Here is a 20526-nt window from a genome sequence, read left to right as displayed (position 1 = left end):
ATAGCCCGCTATTTCGGTAGATGTTACTTTTGAAGCTGTCATTTTTTGACATTTGACAAGTAGAAACTACGCCATTAATAAAAATGGAACGATACACGCTTCAACAACGCATTGAAATTATTAAATTTCACTCGAGTGAATCAAATGCAAATCATCTTGAGTGATGAGGCCCATTTCCACCTCGGTGGCTTCGTCAACAAGCAAAATTGTCGCATCTGGGGCTCGGAAAACCCAAAAGTTATTGTTGAAAAGCCTCTCTTCCCCGACATGTGACTGTTTGGTGCGGTTTATGGTCCGGCGGAGTCATTGGACCTTACTTTTTCGAAAATGAGGCTGGAGCAACAGTTACGGTGAATGGATTGCGCTATCGAGAGATGATTAATGATTTTTTATGGCCGGAATTGGATGGTATTGATCTGGACAACGTTTAATTTCAACAAGACGGCGCTACGTGCCACACAAGCAACGAAACCATTGATCTTTTACAATTGAATATCAAAATAACACCTCTTATTGTAAAACCCTGTAGAAGCTTTCATTCACAAGTCCACACGATTCGTTGGGTCAATTTAAAGAACGTCCACTTTGGCATCTTCTGTCCCTATGCGCGCCATAGAATAAACGAGATGGCACTATATTTTTCATCGAAGTAAAAATTAGGTACTGACGAAAGCTTAGGGACGCTTAGGTCATGACCGTGGGGGAGAGAGACAACACGATGAATATTATATGTTTTACAGAGATGGTGACATAAACACATGTCGGTTTTTCATTTTACACGCTTGTATTGTGTGGAACAATGGTTGTTTTTCAATTGGATAGTTGGGGAAAGGTTTGGAATAATTATTTATGTTGTTATCGATTTAGAATGAAGCTGAAGAATGAAACAAAACAAAAATCGTAAAAGATCATTGTCAAATAGAATCAATCTTTTATTTTATTTACTTTAATGTTGTGCACAACTACATTAAAACTTAATATCTTAACCTCAGATAACTAAACTGTTTTCATTGTTTCATTGTAACTACACTTTCGTCGAGTGGACTTACGCAATAAAACACTAGAAATAAATCAAAAATATTTAATTAAGATAGGAACTTGTTACATGGCGCAAAAGTAAGGTTTATAATGAACAAATTAATATCAAAATATCAGTCTACACAGTGACCACACATGTCAACATTATGTAGACCACAAATAGCCTTTCTACATCTGGTGCAACGGTGTTTGGTCATCATCCGGGCCTTGGATGGACACAGGTAGCTAATTTTAAGCACGTTTGACGTAGATGGAACCTGAGCTTCTATTGTAGAAGATTCGCCAACATTAACAATAAATATAAGAATATATGAAGGTACGTACCTTAAAAAAAATTTGTTGTTATAACTAACGACAAGATGGTCATAGGGCATGTCCTAGTATGTGTGTGGCCGCAATCGTGTCACGTGCTGCACTGTTTACTCAAATTAGGAAGGTAATTAAAGAGTCAAGGTCGGGGAGCGGGGGGAAGTAGGTGATTTAGAATTTCGCCAAGTAGCGCGTCGTCGCCTCAACGAGCGATTAGTTATCTAGGGTTAAAAATAATTTGCCGTAAGAACATGGATTGTGTATTTATTTCCAATTTACTATATTAACATAATATGTATTTAGAGTCGCGAACTCTAAATACTATAACAAATTGATATACAGAGTAGATAATAATATATTTTTCACAATATCAAATAAAGATTAGTCACACATTTTTCCCGGGGCGGCAATACCCAAACCTGCCTCCCAAATAAAAATTATTAGGGATGTTTTGAGTTTATTTTAAATTCGATATTGCCATATAAGCAGTGATTCAAGCCATGTGCGAGATTGTAAGAACATAATATTGCTGAGCCCATTTCATATGGTGTTCCCTTATCAATGTCACAGCTGAGTGAGCTCATAATATGTGTGCTACGTTTATGGATGTATGGAATTCCCACAGAACACCGAAACTACTAGTTGTGATTAAAAGTATTTTTAATATTTTTTTTTACACTATTATACAGGTGTCCGTGGGGGTAAACTGCACAAACTTCTAGGGAGGTGATTCTACACGATGGTAGAAGTTAAAAAAAGAAATAACGTTTAGGAAAAAGAAGAATATTATTTTTTCACATTTTTCCCAAAAAAAAAATCAAAATACATACAAATACATTTTACCATACAAAAACATTTTTTCATACAAAAATATTATTTTTTTCCATACAAAAATTTCAACTTTTTTACCTGAAAACTACCTTAAAATCTCGAAATTTCAAAAAACGTTATTTGTTTTTTTTGCTTGCACAATCATGTAGAATCACCTCCCAAAGTTTGTGAACTTTTCTCCCGGTCACCCTGCATATATACTTTATTCAACTTAGATTGAACGCAAGATGCCTAGATAGGAACCCATAGTTTAGACCACTCGACTAACTAATAAATCATTTTTTATTATCGCGCTATAGATACTTTCAGAATGATTTGATTTTGACACCAATGCTTTTTCCGCCATTCAAGTAGGACCTGTGTAAAAGGTAGAACTACCCTACCCATAAGAAGTTTGTTAAGGCGATGCACTACGTCGTGTAATATTTTAAATTGAGCCGCTATCAATAACAACCCTTACGTAGATGAAGATAAGGTTTAAATTCCCGCTTAACACCATCGGCCTGTTTTGATTTATGCAAGAAAAAAACATGGCCAAAAAGTGCCTTTTATTTTATTTTGTGGATGTTCAGGCATAAATATTTAATTTTTTTTTGATCATTTTATAAATAACTTAATTTGCCACATTATACAATAAAATCAAAACCGAAAATGGGTTCGTAAGTAGGAGATTTTGAACTTTAAAGCTGATTTCATAGGCCTTTACATTATCTTTTTTTGGGCCTATAAAAAGACTTATCTAAAAAATACTCGATCATTTCAAAGGCCAAGATGTATTCTACTCGCAGTATTTAATTAAAGCATCTGTAACATTTCTAGGTGACCAAATTTTCAAACCAAAAACACATGATTTTGCATTACTACGTATGGCATCACCTTAATGTAAATGTAGATAATGCACCTCATATATGCATTTCTATTTGTAGTTCATTACATACTGTTTTTATATTATTATTTTCTGTTGTTATTTTTGTCAACTCATCTAATTGATAAACCAATGTCTACTATACACACTTAACACCTCAGGCCTCTGGCATATTGAGCGTTATATTTCTTAAAGATGCTGGCAGAAAGTCGGATAATTTGTGTGTATTTCCGGTTTTCAATAAATTTCAAATAAATACGTTGTATTTAAACGTATCCGAAAACTAAAAAGTGTTTATGAAAGGAAATAGAATACGCTAGCAAATTTTATTATTAAAAATAAACTTATAATTTTTAAAATATAAAATTTTTGAAATCAAATTAAAAAAGTTTAAAAAATGGCTCACCTTTCTTTTTTGTCTTAACACTGAAATAAATTTATTGATTATAAAAAAAAAACATATATTTTATTAAAAAAAATGTATTACAAATGTTACTACAGGGTTTTCCAAAAAGAAGTGTTATTTTATTTCGATAGATGTTACTTTTGAAGCTGTCATATTTGGACATTTGACAAGTAGAAACTACGCCATTAATAAAAATGGAACGATACACGCTTCAACAACGCATTGAAATTATTAAAATTCACTTGAGTGAATCAAATGCAAATCATCTTGAGTGATGAGGCTGGAGCAACAGTTACGGTGAATGGATTGCGCTATCGAGAGATGATTAATGATTTTTTATGGCCGGAATTGGATGGTATTGATCTGGACAACGTTTACTTCAAACAAGACGGCGCTACGTGCCACACAAGCAACGAAACTATTGATCTTTTACGATTGAATATCAAAATAACACCTCTTATTGGAAAACCCTGTATAAGGATTCCCGTTTTAGGACAGTCAAATTTACAGGTTTCAAGTTATCCTAGACGAATACAGGATTTAAGACTAGCTAAAATAAGTATGTTAAAACGGAGATACATAAAAAATACATAAAAAGATACATAAAAAAGATACATAAGGATACATAGAGACGTTTGTGATAAATAATTATCAAATTACATATTTTAGTTAACGTTAAGTTAAGGTTAACTTCTATGTTTGAATATAAAGCTTGGTGTTTTCTCTTTCTGATACCATTTAGTTCATATTTCTCACCATGACAACGATTTCTGTGCGACCATTTGAGCTGGTACGAAAAGCAAACAAAATTGACTGCACGGGTAATAGCTGTTTGTTACCAAAATCGAACAAATTAGCGTGACGAGTTATCATTATTTCAATAAAGATTATTATTATTAATTATGTTTGTATCTAGATAGTTCACTGTTCTGTGGCGAACGTCTGACCAACATCTCATAAACTCATAAACAGTACAAACACTAAAGCTTTGGAAGTCTGTTGTGTTTAAAAGGTTGATTTTGTTGGTGTATATTTTTTATTAAAACTCGTGTAGTAATAAATTTAGTTGCTTGTAAAAACTCTTGGTTTTGACAGTGTAATTATATATATTTAAAAGTTTTTGTTAGTAATACTTCGTAAGGTGTGTAATTCTTCACTTGATACAGATTTTAATAAGGTAGCTACACATTTCTTTAATTAATACAGCACTTAAATTCTTCACTTAATACAGCACTTAAATTCTTCACTTAATACAGCTATTAGTAATTCTTCACTTAATACAGCTTTTAATAAGGTAGCTGTGTGTTTCTTTAATTAATACAGCACTTAAATTCTTCACTTAATACAGCACTTAGTAATTCTTCACTTAATACAGCTTTTAATAAGGTAGCTGTATGTTTCTTTAATTAATACAGCACTTAAATTCTTCACTTAATACAGCACTTAGTAATTCTTCACTTAATACAGCTTTTAATAAGGTAGCTACACATTTCTTTAATTAATACAACACTTAAATTCTTAGCTATAGCAATTAGTATGGTATTTAATTCATCACTTAAAACAGCTTTTAATACGGTACACATTTCTTTAAGGCGATGCACTAAGTCGTGTAATATTTTAAATTGAGCCGCTATCAATAACAACCCTTACGTAGATGGCGATAAGGTTTAAATTCCCGCTTAACACCATCCACCTGTTTTGATTTATGCAAGAAAAAAACATTGCCAAAAAGTGCCTTTTTTATTTTATTTTGTGGATGTTCAGGCATAAATATTTAATTTTTTTTCGATCATTTTATAGATGACTTAATTTGCCACATTATACAATAAAATCATAACCGAAAATTTGTTTGTAAGAAGAAGATTTTGAACTTTAAAGCAGTTTTCATAGGCCTTATACATTATTTTTTTATGGGCTTATAAAAATACTTATCTAAAAAATACTCGATTATTTCAAAGGTCAAGATGTATTCTACTCGCAGTATTTAATTAAAGCATCTGAAACATTTCTAGGCGACCAAATTTTCAAACCAAAAACACATGATTTTGCATTACTACGTATGGCATCGCCTTAATTAATACAGCTCTTAAAATGGTGTTTAATTCATCAATTAATACGGAATTTAATTAATCACTTAATAAGTTACTTAATTATTCCTTCAATTAGTATGTAACTTAATACGGAATTTAATTCTTTACTTAATATGCTACTTATTTCCACAATAAATTTGTTTGTTACAGCGTATAATACGGATTTTTCTCTTAATGCAGCACTTATTTTTTCAACGAATACAATTTATTCAATTTGGTTGAGTATTTTCAATTTTTTTTTTTTTTTAAATCTATTTAAATATCGCAGAGTCCCAACTGCTACCGTCTGGAGCCAGTGAGACTATGGCATCCCCAATTGGGGCAAGTTGTGAGGCTGAAGGGTAGTGGGGGGGGGGGAAGGAGATGTGGAAGAGAGAGGTGGGGAAGTACTTGGCTATTCAGATATGGTCACAAAACACAGCTGAAGCATATAAATATGATCTAAACAGTATTAGAAAGAAAAAGAACCACGCTTTATATTCAAATCTAAGAGTTAACCACAGAAAATTAAAAATGTTGCGAAACCAAAGATTCCGATTTGTGAATTTTTTTATTAATTATTTTTACATGAAACAACATAAAAGTGAGGAGACGATAACGTTTGTAATACATTTGTCTGATAAAATATGTGCACGTTTTTATTTTTTTTTCGTTATCAGTAATTCTAGTTACCAAAATGTAAGGTGAGTCAGTTTTAAAACTCGTTTATGTTTGCATAAAAAAAATGTATTTAAAAACTTTTATGTTTATTTATAATACCGCCACGTATTGCTGTGGCTCTGTCCGTCTGGGTAGATACATAAACAATAGCGCATGTTGCTTTTACGTTCAACAGATTGTGCTATTTAGAAAAAAAAGCATTTTTGTCCAACAGATGGAGCTGTCTTTCAAAAAGAGCATGTTTTTACTTGTCACAGGTGATATCTATGTACTATAGGTATATAAAAATGGTTCCATGATAACTCAACATAGTGACAATTCAACACACTTTTAAAAAGTGATATAAAGTCATTAGAAACGAAGAAAATATTTTTTTTTAACCTAACCTAACCTACTTAAACCAGTTAATAAAGTTTTTGTTTCATCACTTTCCATGATTTTATATAACTTTTTAAAGATGTGATGAATTATCATTGTGATGATTTATCCGGTCACATATAAAAACACATGCATAGACGAATGCAAAGTTGTGTCAAAATTTCAAAGCAATCGGTAAAGAACTTTTGGAGATTTATGATTTTGAACAAACATGTGATAATCATTTATTTTTTTCATAAAAAGATTCCCTTCCCTTGCCTGCCCTACAACCGGGTGGCGTTATAGTTGCTCTGTTTTTGCATTGTGCAGACAGGGGCGCCCTTGTGAGGTATTACACCAAATGAAAATGGAACAAGATAAGCAACGGGAATTTCTTTCTGTAGCTGGCCCTACAGAACTGCCCATTAAGTTCTTTGTTAGCGCTTTTTCCGATCAGTTCTTCTTGTCACATGATATCCGATTCTTCAACATTCCATTTCCACAGTCAAAATGTCCTCAAACTTAGTTTTGGAGTCTGTGTGAAGTGCATTTAAATGTTGAACGTCATTATTACCCTGGACGTTTTTCAAAAACAAGTTGGGGAACTAGGAAAATTCGCTGCTTCCAATGTGCAATGTTTCGCTTGAATATATTAATTCTGACGAGAAAAGGAACGTAGACACTATTTGTATACCTCAATTAACAACTTTACGAAATATAAAAATACAAATATCGAATAAGTAATTTCTCAGTCTATTATATTTGTGTTAGGTGTATTATGTCATTTACGGAACTCCTAAATATTGACTTCTTCTAACACAGCAAACTTATTTTGTGGCACCATTTTAATTGAAATTAATAAAATACTTATTGTTTATAAATACCAACATGTTTCATGAGCAACGCTCACTTCTTCAGGGTTTTAATAATACCATTTACTTCAACTCAATATTCCTAAATATTGAGTTGAGGTAAATGGAGGTCCGCTCGTATGTCCCCCATTTGAATCTCGTGGACCCCCAAATTGTTTTCTCACTGACATAGACCCCCAGCAAGCCGATATGGACCCCTAGGGGTCCATATAGACCACTTTGGGAACCTCTGATTTAGAGGTACAATTTGAAGGCGTATTTAATCACATTAAAAAAACAGTTTTTAGTTTTCGGATACGTTCAGAAATATTCCATTAATTTGGATTTTAATGCAAAGCAGAAATGATCTGACCATGTGACAGAATATGCCAGAGATTAAAATGGCTTTTCAGCTTTCAGTAGAGACTTATCTATGTTAGTTGTAATCGACCAGCTAGGTTTTTTACACAGACTGTATGATAGGGGGCCGGTCAGTCCGTAGTAGCCGCTAGGTCCGCGTAGAAATCTGCTTTACCCTTGCTCGGGTCGGTACAGGAATCTACTTTTATCCTTGCTCCGGTCGGTACAGGAATCTGCTTTTATCCTTGCTCAGTTCGGGGCCGGAATCTGCTTTATCCTCGGTGCGGGAGGAGGCAGGCTGAGGCAGGAATCCAGGGGGGAGCCAAGTCAAAGAAGATCCAAGTTGAGATCCAGAGAGAAGCAGTCAGGAAGAGCAGAGTAGAGTAGCTGGTGGCTGTCCAAGGCAGAGAGAGAGCGCTGAAGGCTGGCGCGCCGTATTTATTGCGCAATCCCCCTCTCCCGACTTTGGGGAGGGCGGGGTCGTCGCGCTGCCTTCATTCGCGGGTTGTTGATGGTCCGCGGGCTGTGACGTCCGCTAAGATTTAATTAGCGGACGTCACAACCTTTAGAACTACTCTACTCTTTATGCTCTTTTAATCGATCCTAACCACTCCTCTCTAGCATTTTTATTTATCAATCAGTTGTACATACATTCATTCAGTGTGGGGGTCCCCGGCCCAACATATTCAGGGGAAATCTTATTTAATTTTCTTAATTTTAAATTAATACTAATTTTTATTAACTAATTATGCTAAGGAGAGTCCGGCTGTTTTATCAATGTCTTTTATTTCGTAATATCTACGGCCGAACTCTCTCAAACTTCTCTTCTTCTTCGATGGCGCTACAGCCCATATCGAGCTTTGGCCTCCTGCAACAGTCGCCTCCAACTCCTCCTGTCCTCAGCGGCTGACTTCCAGTTTGTCACCTGGAGAAGCTGTGCTGCCCCACTCTCTCAAACTTAGTCTAAACATTTCAATAAATCGTCAATTCAAAATATTTCCCCGTACAGCGTTGCTTAGGGGCGCGTTGATTGGTCCCGGGCGCTTGCGGTGAGGGGAAGCGATGCGGGGGCGAGCGGGACTCGAGGTATCGAAGCCCCACGTAAGTTCTAAAACCACGCTCCCGCTCGGTGCTTCGACCATTATGAAATGGTGGCCGCCGGGAGCGGTACACACCGTCCGGTACATTAGTAGTTGATATCCGATTATTTGTATTGATTCATTGTATTACTATCACAGACTAATGTCTTATTGAATGATTACTGAAAAATATTCCTGTTTCTGAAGTTATGATATATTTGTGTACAAGGAAAACCAGATTCTGTTGTGTAAAGGTTAACATTTGTGACTCTGGGTTGGGTTAGATTAGGTTACGTTATGAACTTCAGAATGAGACAAATATAATTTTTTTTTAATGATAAACTAGTGTTTGTAAGATAAGAACAAGGACAAGTATAACATATGCATAGCGCAAAGGATAATAAATTATTACAAGCAACAATTGGTAGGCGGCATTTATTTTTACTTGGGAGATATTTTCAATCTGTATGGATATTTCAGGCGAGTAATTATTGCTTATAATAAATATAATGATATTTATAGTACTCTCTCAGTAATAAACAACTCATTTGGTTCATTTTGTGTCAATAATTAACCTTCCAACTTGAATACTAGCATTTTTTTTGTATCGTTATAGTTAGTTTTAATATAATTTTTAAAATTGTAATTTTTCGTGTCTCTCGAAAATGCACCAAATATATGTACGTGACCCGTGACATCACAAGTCAAAGTCTCAAAAACCGGTGCTGTATTTTGTATTTATTTTTCTGTATGTTTTATTTATTTTTAAGACTAGCTGTACCCCGCCACGCGTTGCTGTGACACAGTCTGTCTGTGTTGATAGAGAAACAACAGCGCGTGTTGCTTTTGCGTGGCGGGGTAAAGCTACTAATCATATAATTTTTTAAATATAAACATTTTGACGTCAAACATTACAAGATTTAAAAATGTGCTCACCTTACCTTTTTTCGTCTAAGCACTGAACTAAAATGACTGATAACGGAAAAAAAAGTCTACTCACTTTTTTGTCGTTTCATATAATAATAATTAATTAAAAAATCACAATTTTTTCTCAAATTGCCGAACGAACTTTGGATTCATGAAAGTGTACATTTTAATTATTCTGTATTTGACTGTAAAGCTTGGTGTTGTCTCTTTCTAACACGGTTTAGTTCATATTTCTATCTATGACAGTAAGGGAAACACAATGTTTTCTATGAGACCATGTGACCTGTGCCGAAAAGTGATCAAATTTACTCTACGGGTAATAGCTGTACCCAAAACTGAATAAATTAGCCAGAGAAGTTAAAAAATAGAAGAAAATTATTATTTATTACTATAAGAACAACTCTGTGTTCTAATTGTAGACATACAACAGTATTTTGTAATAGATAAAAAATATTTAGTTCACTTGACAAGACAATAAATAATGTTTGACTGATAAACATTAATTGCATAATATAACCTTATCTAGTGTTATTTTTAATCTGCTTTTTAAATGTAGATTATCGATTGTTGGCACTTATTGAAACGTGTCTTTGAATTAGTCCAGTAACCTTGTGGATACATCAGACCTTGCGTCAGATTTGGTAGTTCTGAGTTTTTTGTGAGTTTTTTTTAAATTTTTTTTAGAAACTAATTTTACGACCTCGAGCGCCGAACAAAACATCGTTAAAAATTCTCAATATTTCTACCTTTCTTCAGTTTTCGATTATAACTATGTCATACGTTTTCAAAGTAGGCTGAATTTTATACAATTTGAGCCTAGAACCGTCTCTGTAACCCAATGGTTTCCTAAATACAGCTTTTCAAAATTAATCATTTTTTTAAAACTCGAAATTTTTTTGCAATATTTTGTTGTTTTGTGGGAATTTCACAATCTTACATCAATCAATCCACCATCTTTATTGTTGCGTTTTAGACAGCTGCAGGTGCCCTTATCTCTCTCTACCACCCGCTTCCACTATCTCTCCCCACCACTCCCTCCCCCTCTTGGCCAGGCCCTTCGTAGCACATCAGCTCTCGCCCGGCATCAATGTGGTGTCCCTTTCTTCAGATGTAAGAACTATTGTTGTTGGTGATAGAAAGTCACTGTCAATCCTTAAAACAACACTGTTTCAAGATGATGTGTCCTATTTCTGCTGACCAGTGGCGACTTGTGACTTATGGGTGTACTAGAGTGCTAATATTCGGTTTTTTGTATGAAGAAACAAAAAAAAAGAATTGTGAGCCTTCAAAAAATTCTGGTATTAATTTTATACAACAGAAACTGTGAACATGTTCTCTAATCTAAAATCAGCCCCTCTGAAATCCCGCAAGACTCTCACGGCCATCTTCTGATTGCCAGGTCCTGCTGGAAGCCCAGACCCCCCTGTCTGACGGAGCTCCCAGCAAGCCGGCAGGGCTGCCTGGTGATAAGGGGCGCCCTCGCAATATGGAGGGGCACACTGCTGTAGATACCAGCCCGCCCGCTGCAAAAAGCGTGAGTTACAATAATTAATTACATACATTAATAGTACATAATTGACCCTGTACAAACCGCAAGTGCACTCCTCTGTTGAATTCGGCAGCCACCTCTGGTCTGCCCTAAGGTTGACTCTGTGCAGAAACGGACGGTCCGTTTGATAGATTCCCCTAACTTCACAAACGGATTTCAATCTTTACATCACAAGCGTCAGGTGCGAACTGTCCTTGTTTCAATGGAAAATGCTACGAGAAACTTTCTTAATTGATCCCTTAGTGAATCATAGTCCCGTTGTCCTAACAACTTACCCCAATAAGGTATGAGGTAGTCCCGTTGGCCTCACATCTTACTCCAATAATTAGTGCCATAGTCCTGTTGGCATCAACAACATACCCCAATAAGGAATGCCGTAGTTCCATTTGCCTCACAAAATACCCGAATAAAGTGGGCCGTAGTGGGCTTTGGCCTCACAACAGTTTGTAATCTTGTGCAATATTCATAAAAAAAAGAGTAGCATTTCCGTTTTCTTGGCATATTTATCAATGTCTTCCAATTGATACTTTATAGTTTTCAATTATCGTTGTTTTCTAAACAGCAATCGAAGGATTAATCAATATACATGTATCATAAAAGTAAGTACATAATGTGGGTACTGCTAAAACTCAGAATATGGTGTGGTAGCCCACTATCTCCCATCAATGAAGAAAGTTCCCGTTTTTACCTGAAGGGCGTGCTTTTGAAGATATAAGGGCTGGAAGTTTCGCCGTCTAGAAACAGTCCAGAACATTCAAGAGCATTCCACAACATTCCAGAACATCCCGGAATATTCTGGAATGTTGTAGAATGTTCGGCAATAGTCTGAAATGTTCGGGAACATCCCAGATCAGATAATGAAGTAAAAACGGGATTACAGGCCTTTTTCTGATACACTTTTATTAATTCGTAATCGTTACAGTACATTGGTATCTAGTTTTCACTATCATTTAGAGAATTTTTTTCATTTAGAGCAACGTCGGGTACACATCAGCTCAATATTTTTTTTCCCTAGTAACAATATTTCTGAAACCATTAAACATCGATATTAAATACACGAGGTTGGCCATTGCAGTGCCAATAATGACCATAAATTTATAATTTATAAGTGTGCCCAATTTAATGCAACCTAATAATTTGTAATTTGTATTATATATTTATTATCTACTAGTTAATAGTTACTAAGCTCGATTGGATTCTTATTTGGAGAGATTTTATTTTATGTATTTTAATTTTCTTTTTTTCGGTAATGAATTAATGCAAGTCTTGGAAGTGTAAATTAACCCACTTCCCGACATCCGATCGAGCTGAAACTTGACAGATAGTCTCGTTGTCAATGACAATGCATTCTATCAACTTTTGGTGGCAATCACGATTATAAATTAAAGTGAAAACAGCAGTATAACGTAAATAAAAAAAGATTTCAGTTTAAAGAACCCTTGAAATTTACATATGAGTAATACAAAAATAATAATTTTAATAGATATTGTCAGTATTCATGTACATGCATAATTGTTGATGACTCATTATTTACATTAACTAAAAAGTGCTTTGATTTGAAGTGATTTGGATTTGAACGTGTCAAAATTTAAATTGAATATATCATCAATATCCATAAGTTTATTGCCCTGTCTATGTATTCTCTCCATAACAGAATTGTAACAATTGTATACAAGAAAAGGAGATCAAATATTTTTCGACTTTCAGATAATTTCGATAAATTAAGTTTACTTCGTAAATTTACATCATTGATTTTATTTATATGAATACCAATTAAGAGATTCATAAAGCGTAAAAATTTGTTTATTGAGATTATTTGTTATGATTTGACATTTTGTGATTAAATTTTGGGTTACTTTGCCATCTTGCGCTGCTTCCTCCTTCTTTAGCAAACTTTGTATTTGTTCCTGAAATACTACCGGGAAGACCCAAAACGCATCGAGCACACTACCAACAACAACTCTACCAGCCTCGCTACATGCCGATCGGATTGGACCGACATTTATTTCGTTTATTAACTGCTGTATTTTCATCGGATTTCAGAGAAATGCTTGTATGTCCACTTAGAGCTAGAGAAGTTGTCCTTTCGACTGGTGTGAATATTTTGGTGATTTGTGTGTTCCTCGTTTTTGCGATGGCTGATTTTCGTGAACATAGTTCCAAATGACCCAAACTCCTCTCGTAAGAATCCAATAGAGCTTTAAATAGGTTTATATTAGTAGAATGGATGACATGTTGTAGAAGTTTGTTCCATGCTTCCAATACTCTATTTGCAAGAAAGTGTTTCCTAGGATTGGATGCAAAAGGTGTTAATTTTTAATTAAAGTGTTTACGGTGAAGATATCTTAGATGCCAGGGCAACTATAATGTCCAGATAAAATCCTGAAAGTCTCAATCAAGTCACCCTTTTCTCTTATTTCTTTTAACGTTAGTGTAGTTATCTTGGTGTACTAGTAAAAGTCTCAGTTTATTTTAATTAGAATGTTTATTGTAGGAAACACAATAGCGCGTTTATTCACAGAATAATTCTAAAAAGCACTATAATATTTTTGGCACGGAATGCGGGCGACTAACTGGGTCAAGGTTACGAGTTTGACGTTTCACTGTTGTCTGAATACTGAATACTCGGTGCGTCGGGCCTATTTTTACAGTCCAGCCGACGGCGGTAGTAACTACGCGAGACCGCTGGTAAACTGGAGACATCTCGCTCAGTCTGGATACTGGCGTTGGAATTATGCCTAGGTGATTGTCTAGACCCTTCTAGCGAATGCGCGAAATGCACCTAGCCAAACTCGCAATGTATTGTCGTAGGTAGCTCGCTTGGACGTCGCGAATGGGTAGCTGGTATTGTTTACCTTGCGCAATTAATTGTGCCTCAATATCAAAATGTCTCAAAATTTCGCAGCCCATGCATTCTAAACCGGTCGGCTTTTTGGAACACTCTAGCAGTATCGATCGCTATGGTGATAATCTTAATTTCTCGAGTCTATCTTCATAAAGCCGGTCTTTTAAAGTTGGTATTTTTGTAAATCGTTTCTGTAATCTCTCTATTCGCATATTTGGAAAGCATATTTAATTATTATTGTGTCATGTCTTCTCAGATTAACAGGCCCTTCTTGCATTTACTAATTCAGTGCCAAAAGCCATTTAAGTGTGCAGTGTGCCGTTTCTTATCAAGCAGAATATAATTGTATTGGCGTATGCATGAACAGTACTAAATTTAATGGCGCCCATATCAGTGGATTTGAACTTGATTTGTTTCTTCCACAAGTCAAGAAACAATAAACTCCTTGACTGCGAACCTGAATGCATTGTTAAACCAATGCAGTTTTAATTGAGTCAATGCACTGCGAAGCAATGCAATATTATGTATTTTTATAAATATTATGAATGTTTGATCAAATACTGCGGAAAGAAAATATCTTTGCAATATCAGAAATATAGAACTCCTTCTATTGTTCTATCACGGCACTGTCCTCTGATAGAGCAATGATTTCAATTTGGTTCTGCACCACCATGCTGCTTTGCGTCTAATTCCCAATTGCGCACGGGGTTGACCGTGATTCCTGACATTATTTGAAGAAAAAAATCTGACATACTATTTAGTATTGTTATGAAACCGAAAATTACTAAAAAATCATGACTCCACGGTTTAAGCCACTCTCTTAAACATGGTAAATAGTCGTAAAATATTATCTAGATAATGATTACTAAACGAAAACTTTAACTGAGTGGCTAATCTGTGTGTCATCAGCAATAATATCCGTACAAACATGTTCCCCAGTTGCGTTTGTTTGATGTGATGTGCCCAGTTGGATGCAAAACATAAAAGTTTTAAAAATAACCATAATATAAAAAATAAACTCTAGATTTTGCCTAAATATAAAGAAACGGAATCAGTTGAATGTGTATACAAATATACAGGGTTTTCCAATAAGAGGTGTTATTTTGATATTCAATCGTAAAAGATCAATGGTTTCGTTGCTTATGTGGCACGTAGCGCCGTCTTGTTGAAAGTAAACGTTGTCCAGATCAATACCATCCAATTCCGGCCATAAAAAATCATTAATCATCTCTCAATAGCGCAATCCATTCACCGTAACTGTTGCTCCAGCCTCATTTTCGAAAAAGTAAGGTCCAATGACTCCGCCGGACCATAAACCGCACCAAACAGTCACACGTTGAGGATAGAGAGGCTTTTCAACAATAACTCTTGGGTTTTCCGAGCCCCAGATGCGACAATTTCGCTTGTTGACGAAGCCACCGAGGTGGAAATGGGCCTCATCACTCAAGATGATTTGCGTTTGATTCACTCAAGTGAATTTTAATAATTTCAATGCGTTGTTGAAGCGTGTATCGTTCCATTTTTATTAATGGCGTAGTTTCTACTTGTCAAATGTCAAAAAATGACAGCTTCAAAAGTAACATCTACCGAAATAGCGGGCTATTCAAAATAACACCTCTTATTGGAAAACCCTGTATTATGCAAAATTCAATGTCCTTTATTTGACTTGAATTGTTACCAGTGAGACATAAGCAATACAACGCTACAAACTAATGAGGAGAATTGGAAATCAATCTATTTCACGTAATTTTAAAACAAGACAAATGAACTAACGTGAATTTTACGTAAATCGTAAATACTTTTTACAGACAGAGTCACGCCAGCGTCACCTATTTCCAAATCCTCTAGAAAATAATTTAAGAAACATAATCTCTCAAAAAAATAAGATAGTTATAGAACTTAGATAGAACCTTCACAGAAAATCAACTTTGAAATTTGATGAATTGTTTGTTTTTCTGAGTCTGATCATTGTACTGAATATATGTTATTTTAATATTTTCATTCTTAATTATTTATTAAAACTGCACATTCCAAAAAGGTGCCAAAAGTCTACAACGGCCATGACATGACGGCTGTCACCAACGTCACTCTGTATGACGAGAAAATTAAGTCGAAAGTGGCATATTTTAAATCGTTACAGAGAATTTATTTGTCAACATAAAAGTACCTTCATATTCGTAATGTTTTTAAATTAATTATCAGTTTCAATTTTGAAAATGACAATTAAATTCAAAGCAATTCCGAGTTCTAGAGTTTATTGAGCCAGAGTTACAGACAGACACTACCTTGATTGCTCTAATCAGCTGATAATTACTGCTTTTAGTGTCAATTAGCTTAACAGTTTTTTTAATGGTAATTAACATGACTGATAGCGCTAATGAAAGATGAAAAAAAAACATGAAAAAATAGAGAATGCGTCCACTTGATTTAGTTTAATCTTTTCTAATGAGGATATACGATGTCAGGTAAATGGGTTAAATGGGCTAGAACCAAAAGGTGCCAAGTCAGTGATGACATTGTTTTCCATTCAAATCTACGCCCAAAATTTATACACAGTTGACTTTTTGTCCCATGAGAAAGGGTTGTTCCTATGACTCGTTGTGGAACGACTCGGCTGTGGAACGGAACAATGTGCCAGCTTCTGTGTTTCCTCCCTCCTAAGATTTTTTTATTTTTTATATTAACTCCACACAGGAGGCCCTGAAGAAAATAATTTCCCTCAGGGCCTATGTCATCTTTGGGGATGCTGTGTGGAGGGTCTTTTTGTGGAGAGGAAGGAGTGAACATGGGTCTTGAAGAGTCCCATGTTGTAGGAGGGAGGAAACGCAGAGGCCGGCAGTTCGTTCCACAGCCGAGCTGTTGAACTTAAGAACGAATCGTAGAAGCGACCCGTTCTCATGTGACAAATGTCAACCGTGTACAAATGTTGGGCGCGCGTTTGGCGTGTATCCCGACTACGCACCGGTGCCGAAGGGATCAATGACGCTAGTTCCTCAGAGCATCTTCCATTGTAATACCGATAGAACAAGGACAGCATACCTACCTGACGCCTGTGCTCTAAAGATTGCAGTCCGTTTGTTAAGATTGGGGAATCTATCAAACGGACCGCCCGTTTCTGCACAGAGTCGAGGGTTTTTTTCAGGTATTTAGGGGCTCCGGACCAGAGATGGCTGTCAAAGTCTTGAAGAGACCCATGTTCACTCCTCAAAAATACCCTCAACACAGCATCCCCAAAGACGACAGGCCCCGTGGGAAATTATTTTCCTCAGAGTCTCCTGTGTGGAGTTAATATAAAAAAATAAATAAAAATATATAAATGGAAGACGTTTCTAGTGTACTTTTTTATTCTATGGAGACAATGTATGAATATGGAAGAAGCAAGGAGTGTGTGCCGGGACAGCGGTCCATGTCGGCAGCGACATTGGTTTCCATTCATATCTATGTATATTGAAGGTATTTCTAGCATTCTTCTTTTTCCTATGGGATCTAATAGCTAACTAACCATCACACCGTTTCCTCGCAGGGGTAGGCAGAAACCGCCAAATAACTCGGTCTTGGTACACACTCCTTGCCTCATTCACATTCATATTCTATTATTCTGACTCTTGACATGGGCCGACTCAAGTATCTGCTTCACTTGATCGTGCCATGTCTTCCTCGGGCGCCCCCCACTTCTTCTACTCTTCACATTCGCATTATTATGTTCTCCTTACACTTCTTTCTTCTTTCATTCGCTCTACTGGCCCAAAGTATCAAAGCGTCCCTCTCTTAATCTTACTCATTAGGCTTACATCAGCCTTGCATTATTTCTCACACAAACCACACATAAAGCCCCAGAGAACTTATTTACACAGCATTTTAAAAAAGATTTATTTTTTTATTGTAATATAAGGAATAATAGATACATAAATATTTAACAATATTACATCTTAGATCATCATTGGTTATGTATACCTTATCAGAAAAGAGGAGTTCTTGTGTCTGATAAGGGAACCATGATTCTTACATTTTTGTACAGAATATTGATTTTTCAATGTAATGTTCAATTTCAGTTTTTTTAATTTTCAATTTTTATTTCATTTATTTGTTGTGATTTGTTGACAATACAGCGCAGTTCAAAAGGGAGATTATTGCATTTTTTATGGCTTGGTAAATATAATGGTTTTGCATTTGTGTTGTTGTAAAATTAGGAGTAATAAATTGATTTCCATTTCTCATCAGTTCGTTAAATTCTTGTTATTCTTTGTTATTTTTTTTCTTTGCACATTTTTATAATGGAAGCTTGGTTTATAGTCGTAATGTTTTTCAATTATTTTTTTTTACAATCGGTTTCAATTTTGAAAATGATACTTAAATTCAAAGCAATTCCGAGTTTATTGAACCAGCGTTACAGATATACACTACATTGATTGCTCTAATCAGGAGTTACTAATTACATAATGCTTTTAGTGTCAATATGGCATTCATACCAATACCTTTTGCAACTAATCCTAGGAAACACTTCCTTGCAAATAGAGTAGAAGAAGCATGGAACAAACTTCTACTACTCAAATTTTACTAATAAAATCCAATTTAAAGCTAATTCTTATTTGAAGAGAAGAAAGGATTGACGTCATTCCAATTCTTAAATCCAACATGATTCGCTCCTGGGAAGAAAATTGGACTAATACAAAAACCCGAACTGGTGCTTTTTATGCTGGAATACAAAATCATATACCAAGTAAACCTTGGTTCCACGGCAAGAAAAAATCCAAAAGATTTATATCCTGTATCTCGAGAATGAGAATTGGTCATTGCTCCATTGCATCCCATTTGTTTAAAATCCGGGTCCTAGATAGTCCACTCTGCCAGTGCGGCATGGAAAATGAGACTCTTGATCATGTTTTCTTTAATTGTAAAAATCATTCATCTTTCAAAGGCATTTATCGTTTACTTATAAAAATCACCCACCAATCTCCCCTTAGTATTCCTTATTTACTTTCTCTCAACAATTCTCGCATTTTCTCAGTTCTATACAAGTTCATAGACTTGAATGACTTCAATATTTGAGATTTCCTATTCCCGTATAGATTTCCCATAAAAGTATAACCATCTCCCCTAACTTTAACGGCACATAGCACTCTTTTTAGGGTGAATTGCCTAATACAAAAAAAAAAAAAAAACTTATTTTAAATTTAAAACAACTCAATTACTGTTACTTATTGTGACATCTGTGACATTGAGACAATCTGTGACAGTTTCACTTGATTAACTTTTTTGCTTTCTTATAAAATTATGTACAAAATAAATAAAAACCAGTTTTGTGCTTGAAATCGAACGTTTCTAGACTCCGTTTGTCAAGCGATTTGAATGCCTATTACCTACACTATAAGGTATACCAAGAATATAAACATTTTTGGCTTGTAGCTTCCTCTTAAAGCTATTTCAAGTAGCACTTCTGTTGTAAAAATGTGGCTTGTTGAGGTTTTTTTTTTTATTAAAAATAATTTAATCTTGTATTATTTTGTCCTCATTATATTAATTTAAATATTAACATAGCTATTCTATAAAAAATTATATTTCTTTATCTGACCCAAACAGCATTGTCCTTTAATACTGTTTATACACATTCAGTTAAGTATGTATAACACTTAGATATAACAAACAACATTTTATTGTATTTAGTGATAATAATGTTTTTTGTTTAGAGTTTTCTGCATCAATAATGATTCATTAAGTCTTGGGTTGTAAACCTTTTTTCAAATAAATATTACTACAATGATAATATCATTAAATCACTACTTTGGTAATCTTTTAGAATCTCTGGCTAAGCTTAAAATAAATATTTGCTGAGTTACGAAGAACTAGGAATGGAAAGGATATTGCTAGCCACAAACATCATATTCCATTAGAGGCTCTGAAGGACAGATCTGACCGGGGCGTCCATACGATAGATGTTCTTCCCTCAGTATTCAGGGAGAATATTTTTAATTGTTCCCTTTCAGACCCTTTGAGACCTTTCGGTCTTCGGCCCCTTATGTAGCGGCATAATTTGTAGTCGGAGTCCCATTTGTTTTGGGTGCCGCATCACTCACTGCCCTAACCAACACGCGCGTTAACATTAAACATGCTGGCGACATTGCGAACAGCGCGCTGACAACCTGTGCATGCTGTAGTTGGCGCACTGCTCCTCTCTGACCCCCCCGACATACGAAAGAAGAATAAAATGCATGGAGTAATCGAGACACCCCTCGTGTTAATCCAAGTTTTGTTGCATCTTAGCGTGCCAAAGGTTAAAATATTGTATATGGCCTACCACACTTTTTGTGTGATAGCATCACATAAACAAAATGTCACAGAATTCAATTTGAATAAATTAA

The 20526-nt window shown here is 35.2% G+C and overlaps 1 protein-coding gene across 1 annotated transcript in view; it reads left to right on the top strand.

Annotated features, from left to right (window-relative positions):
• The window catches only part of GAPcenA (GTPase activating protein and centrosome-associated), a 106840-nt gene that overhangs the window by 13290 nt on the left and 73024 nt on the right, over positions 1–20526 (top strand). The window contains exon 3 of the mRNA XM_089643436.1: positions 11173–11307. Within this exon, the coding sequence (XP_089499562.1) occupies positions 11173–11307 (135 nt within the window). The remainder of the gene's footprint in view (positions 1–11172; positions 11308–20526) is intronic.

This window comes from Hesperophylax consimilis, chromosome 19 (genome assembly GCF_061612785.1).
Source record: "Hesperophylax consimilis isolate HC1 chromosome 19, BYU_Hcon_1.0, whole genome shotgun sequence".
NCBI lineage: Eukaryota > Metazoa > Arthropoda > Insecta > Trichoptera > Limnephilidae > Hesperophylax > Hesperophylax consimilis.
Note: the sequence above shows the minus strand (reverse complement) of the source record. Positions and strands in the feature narration are given on the sequence as shown.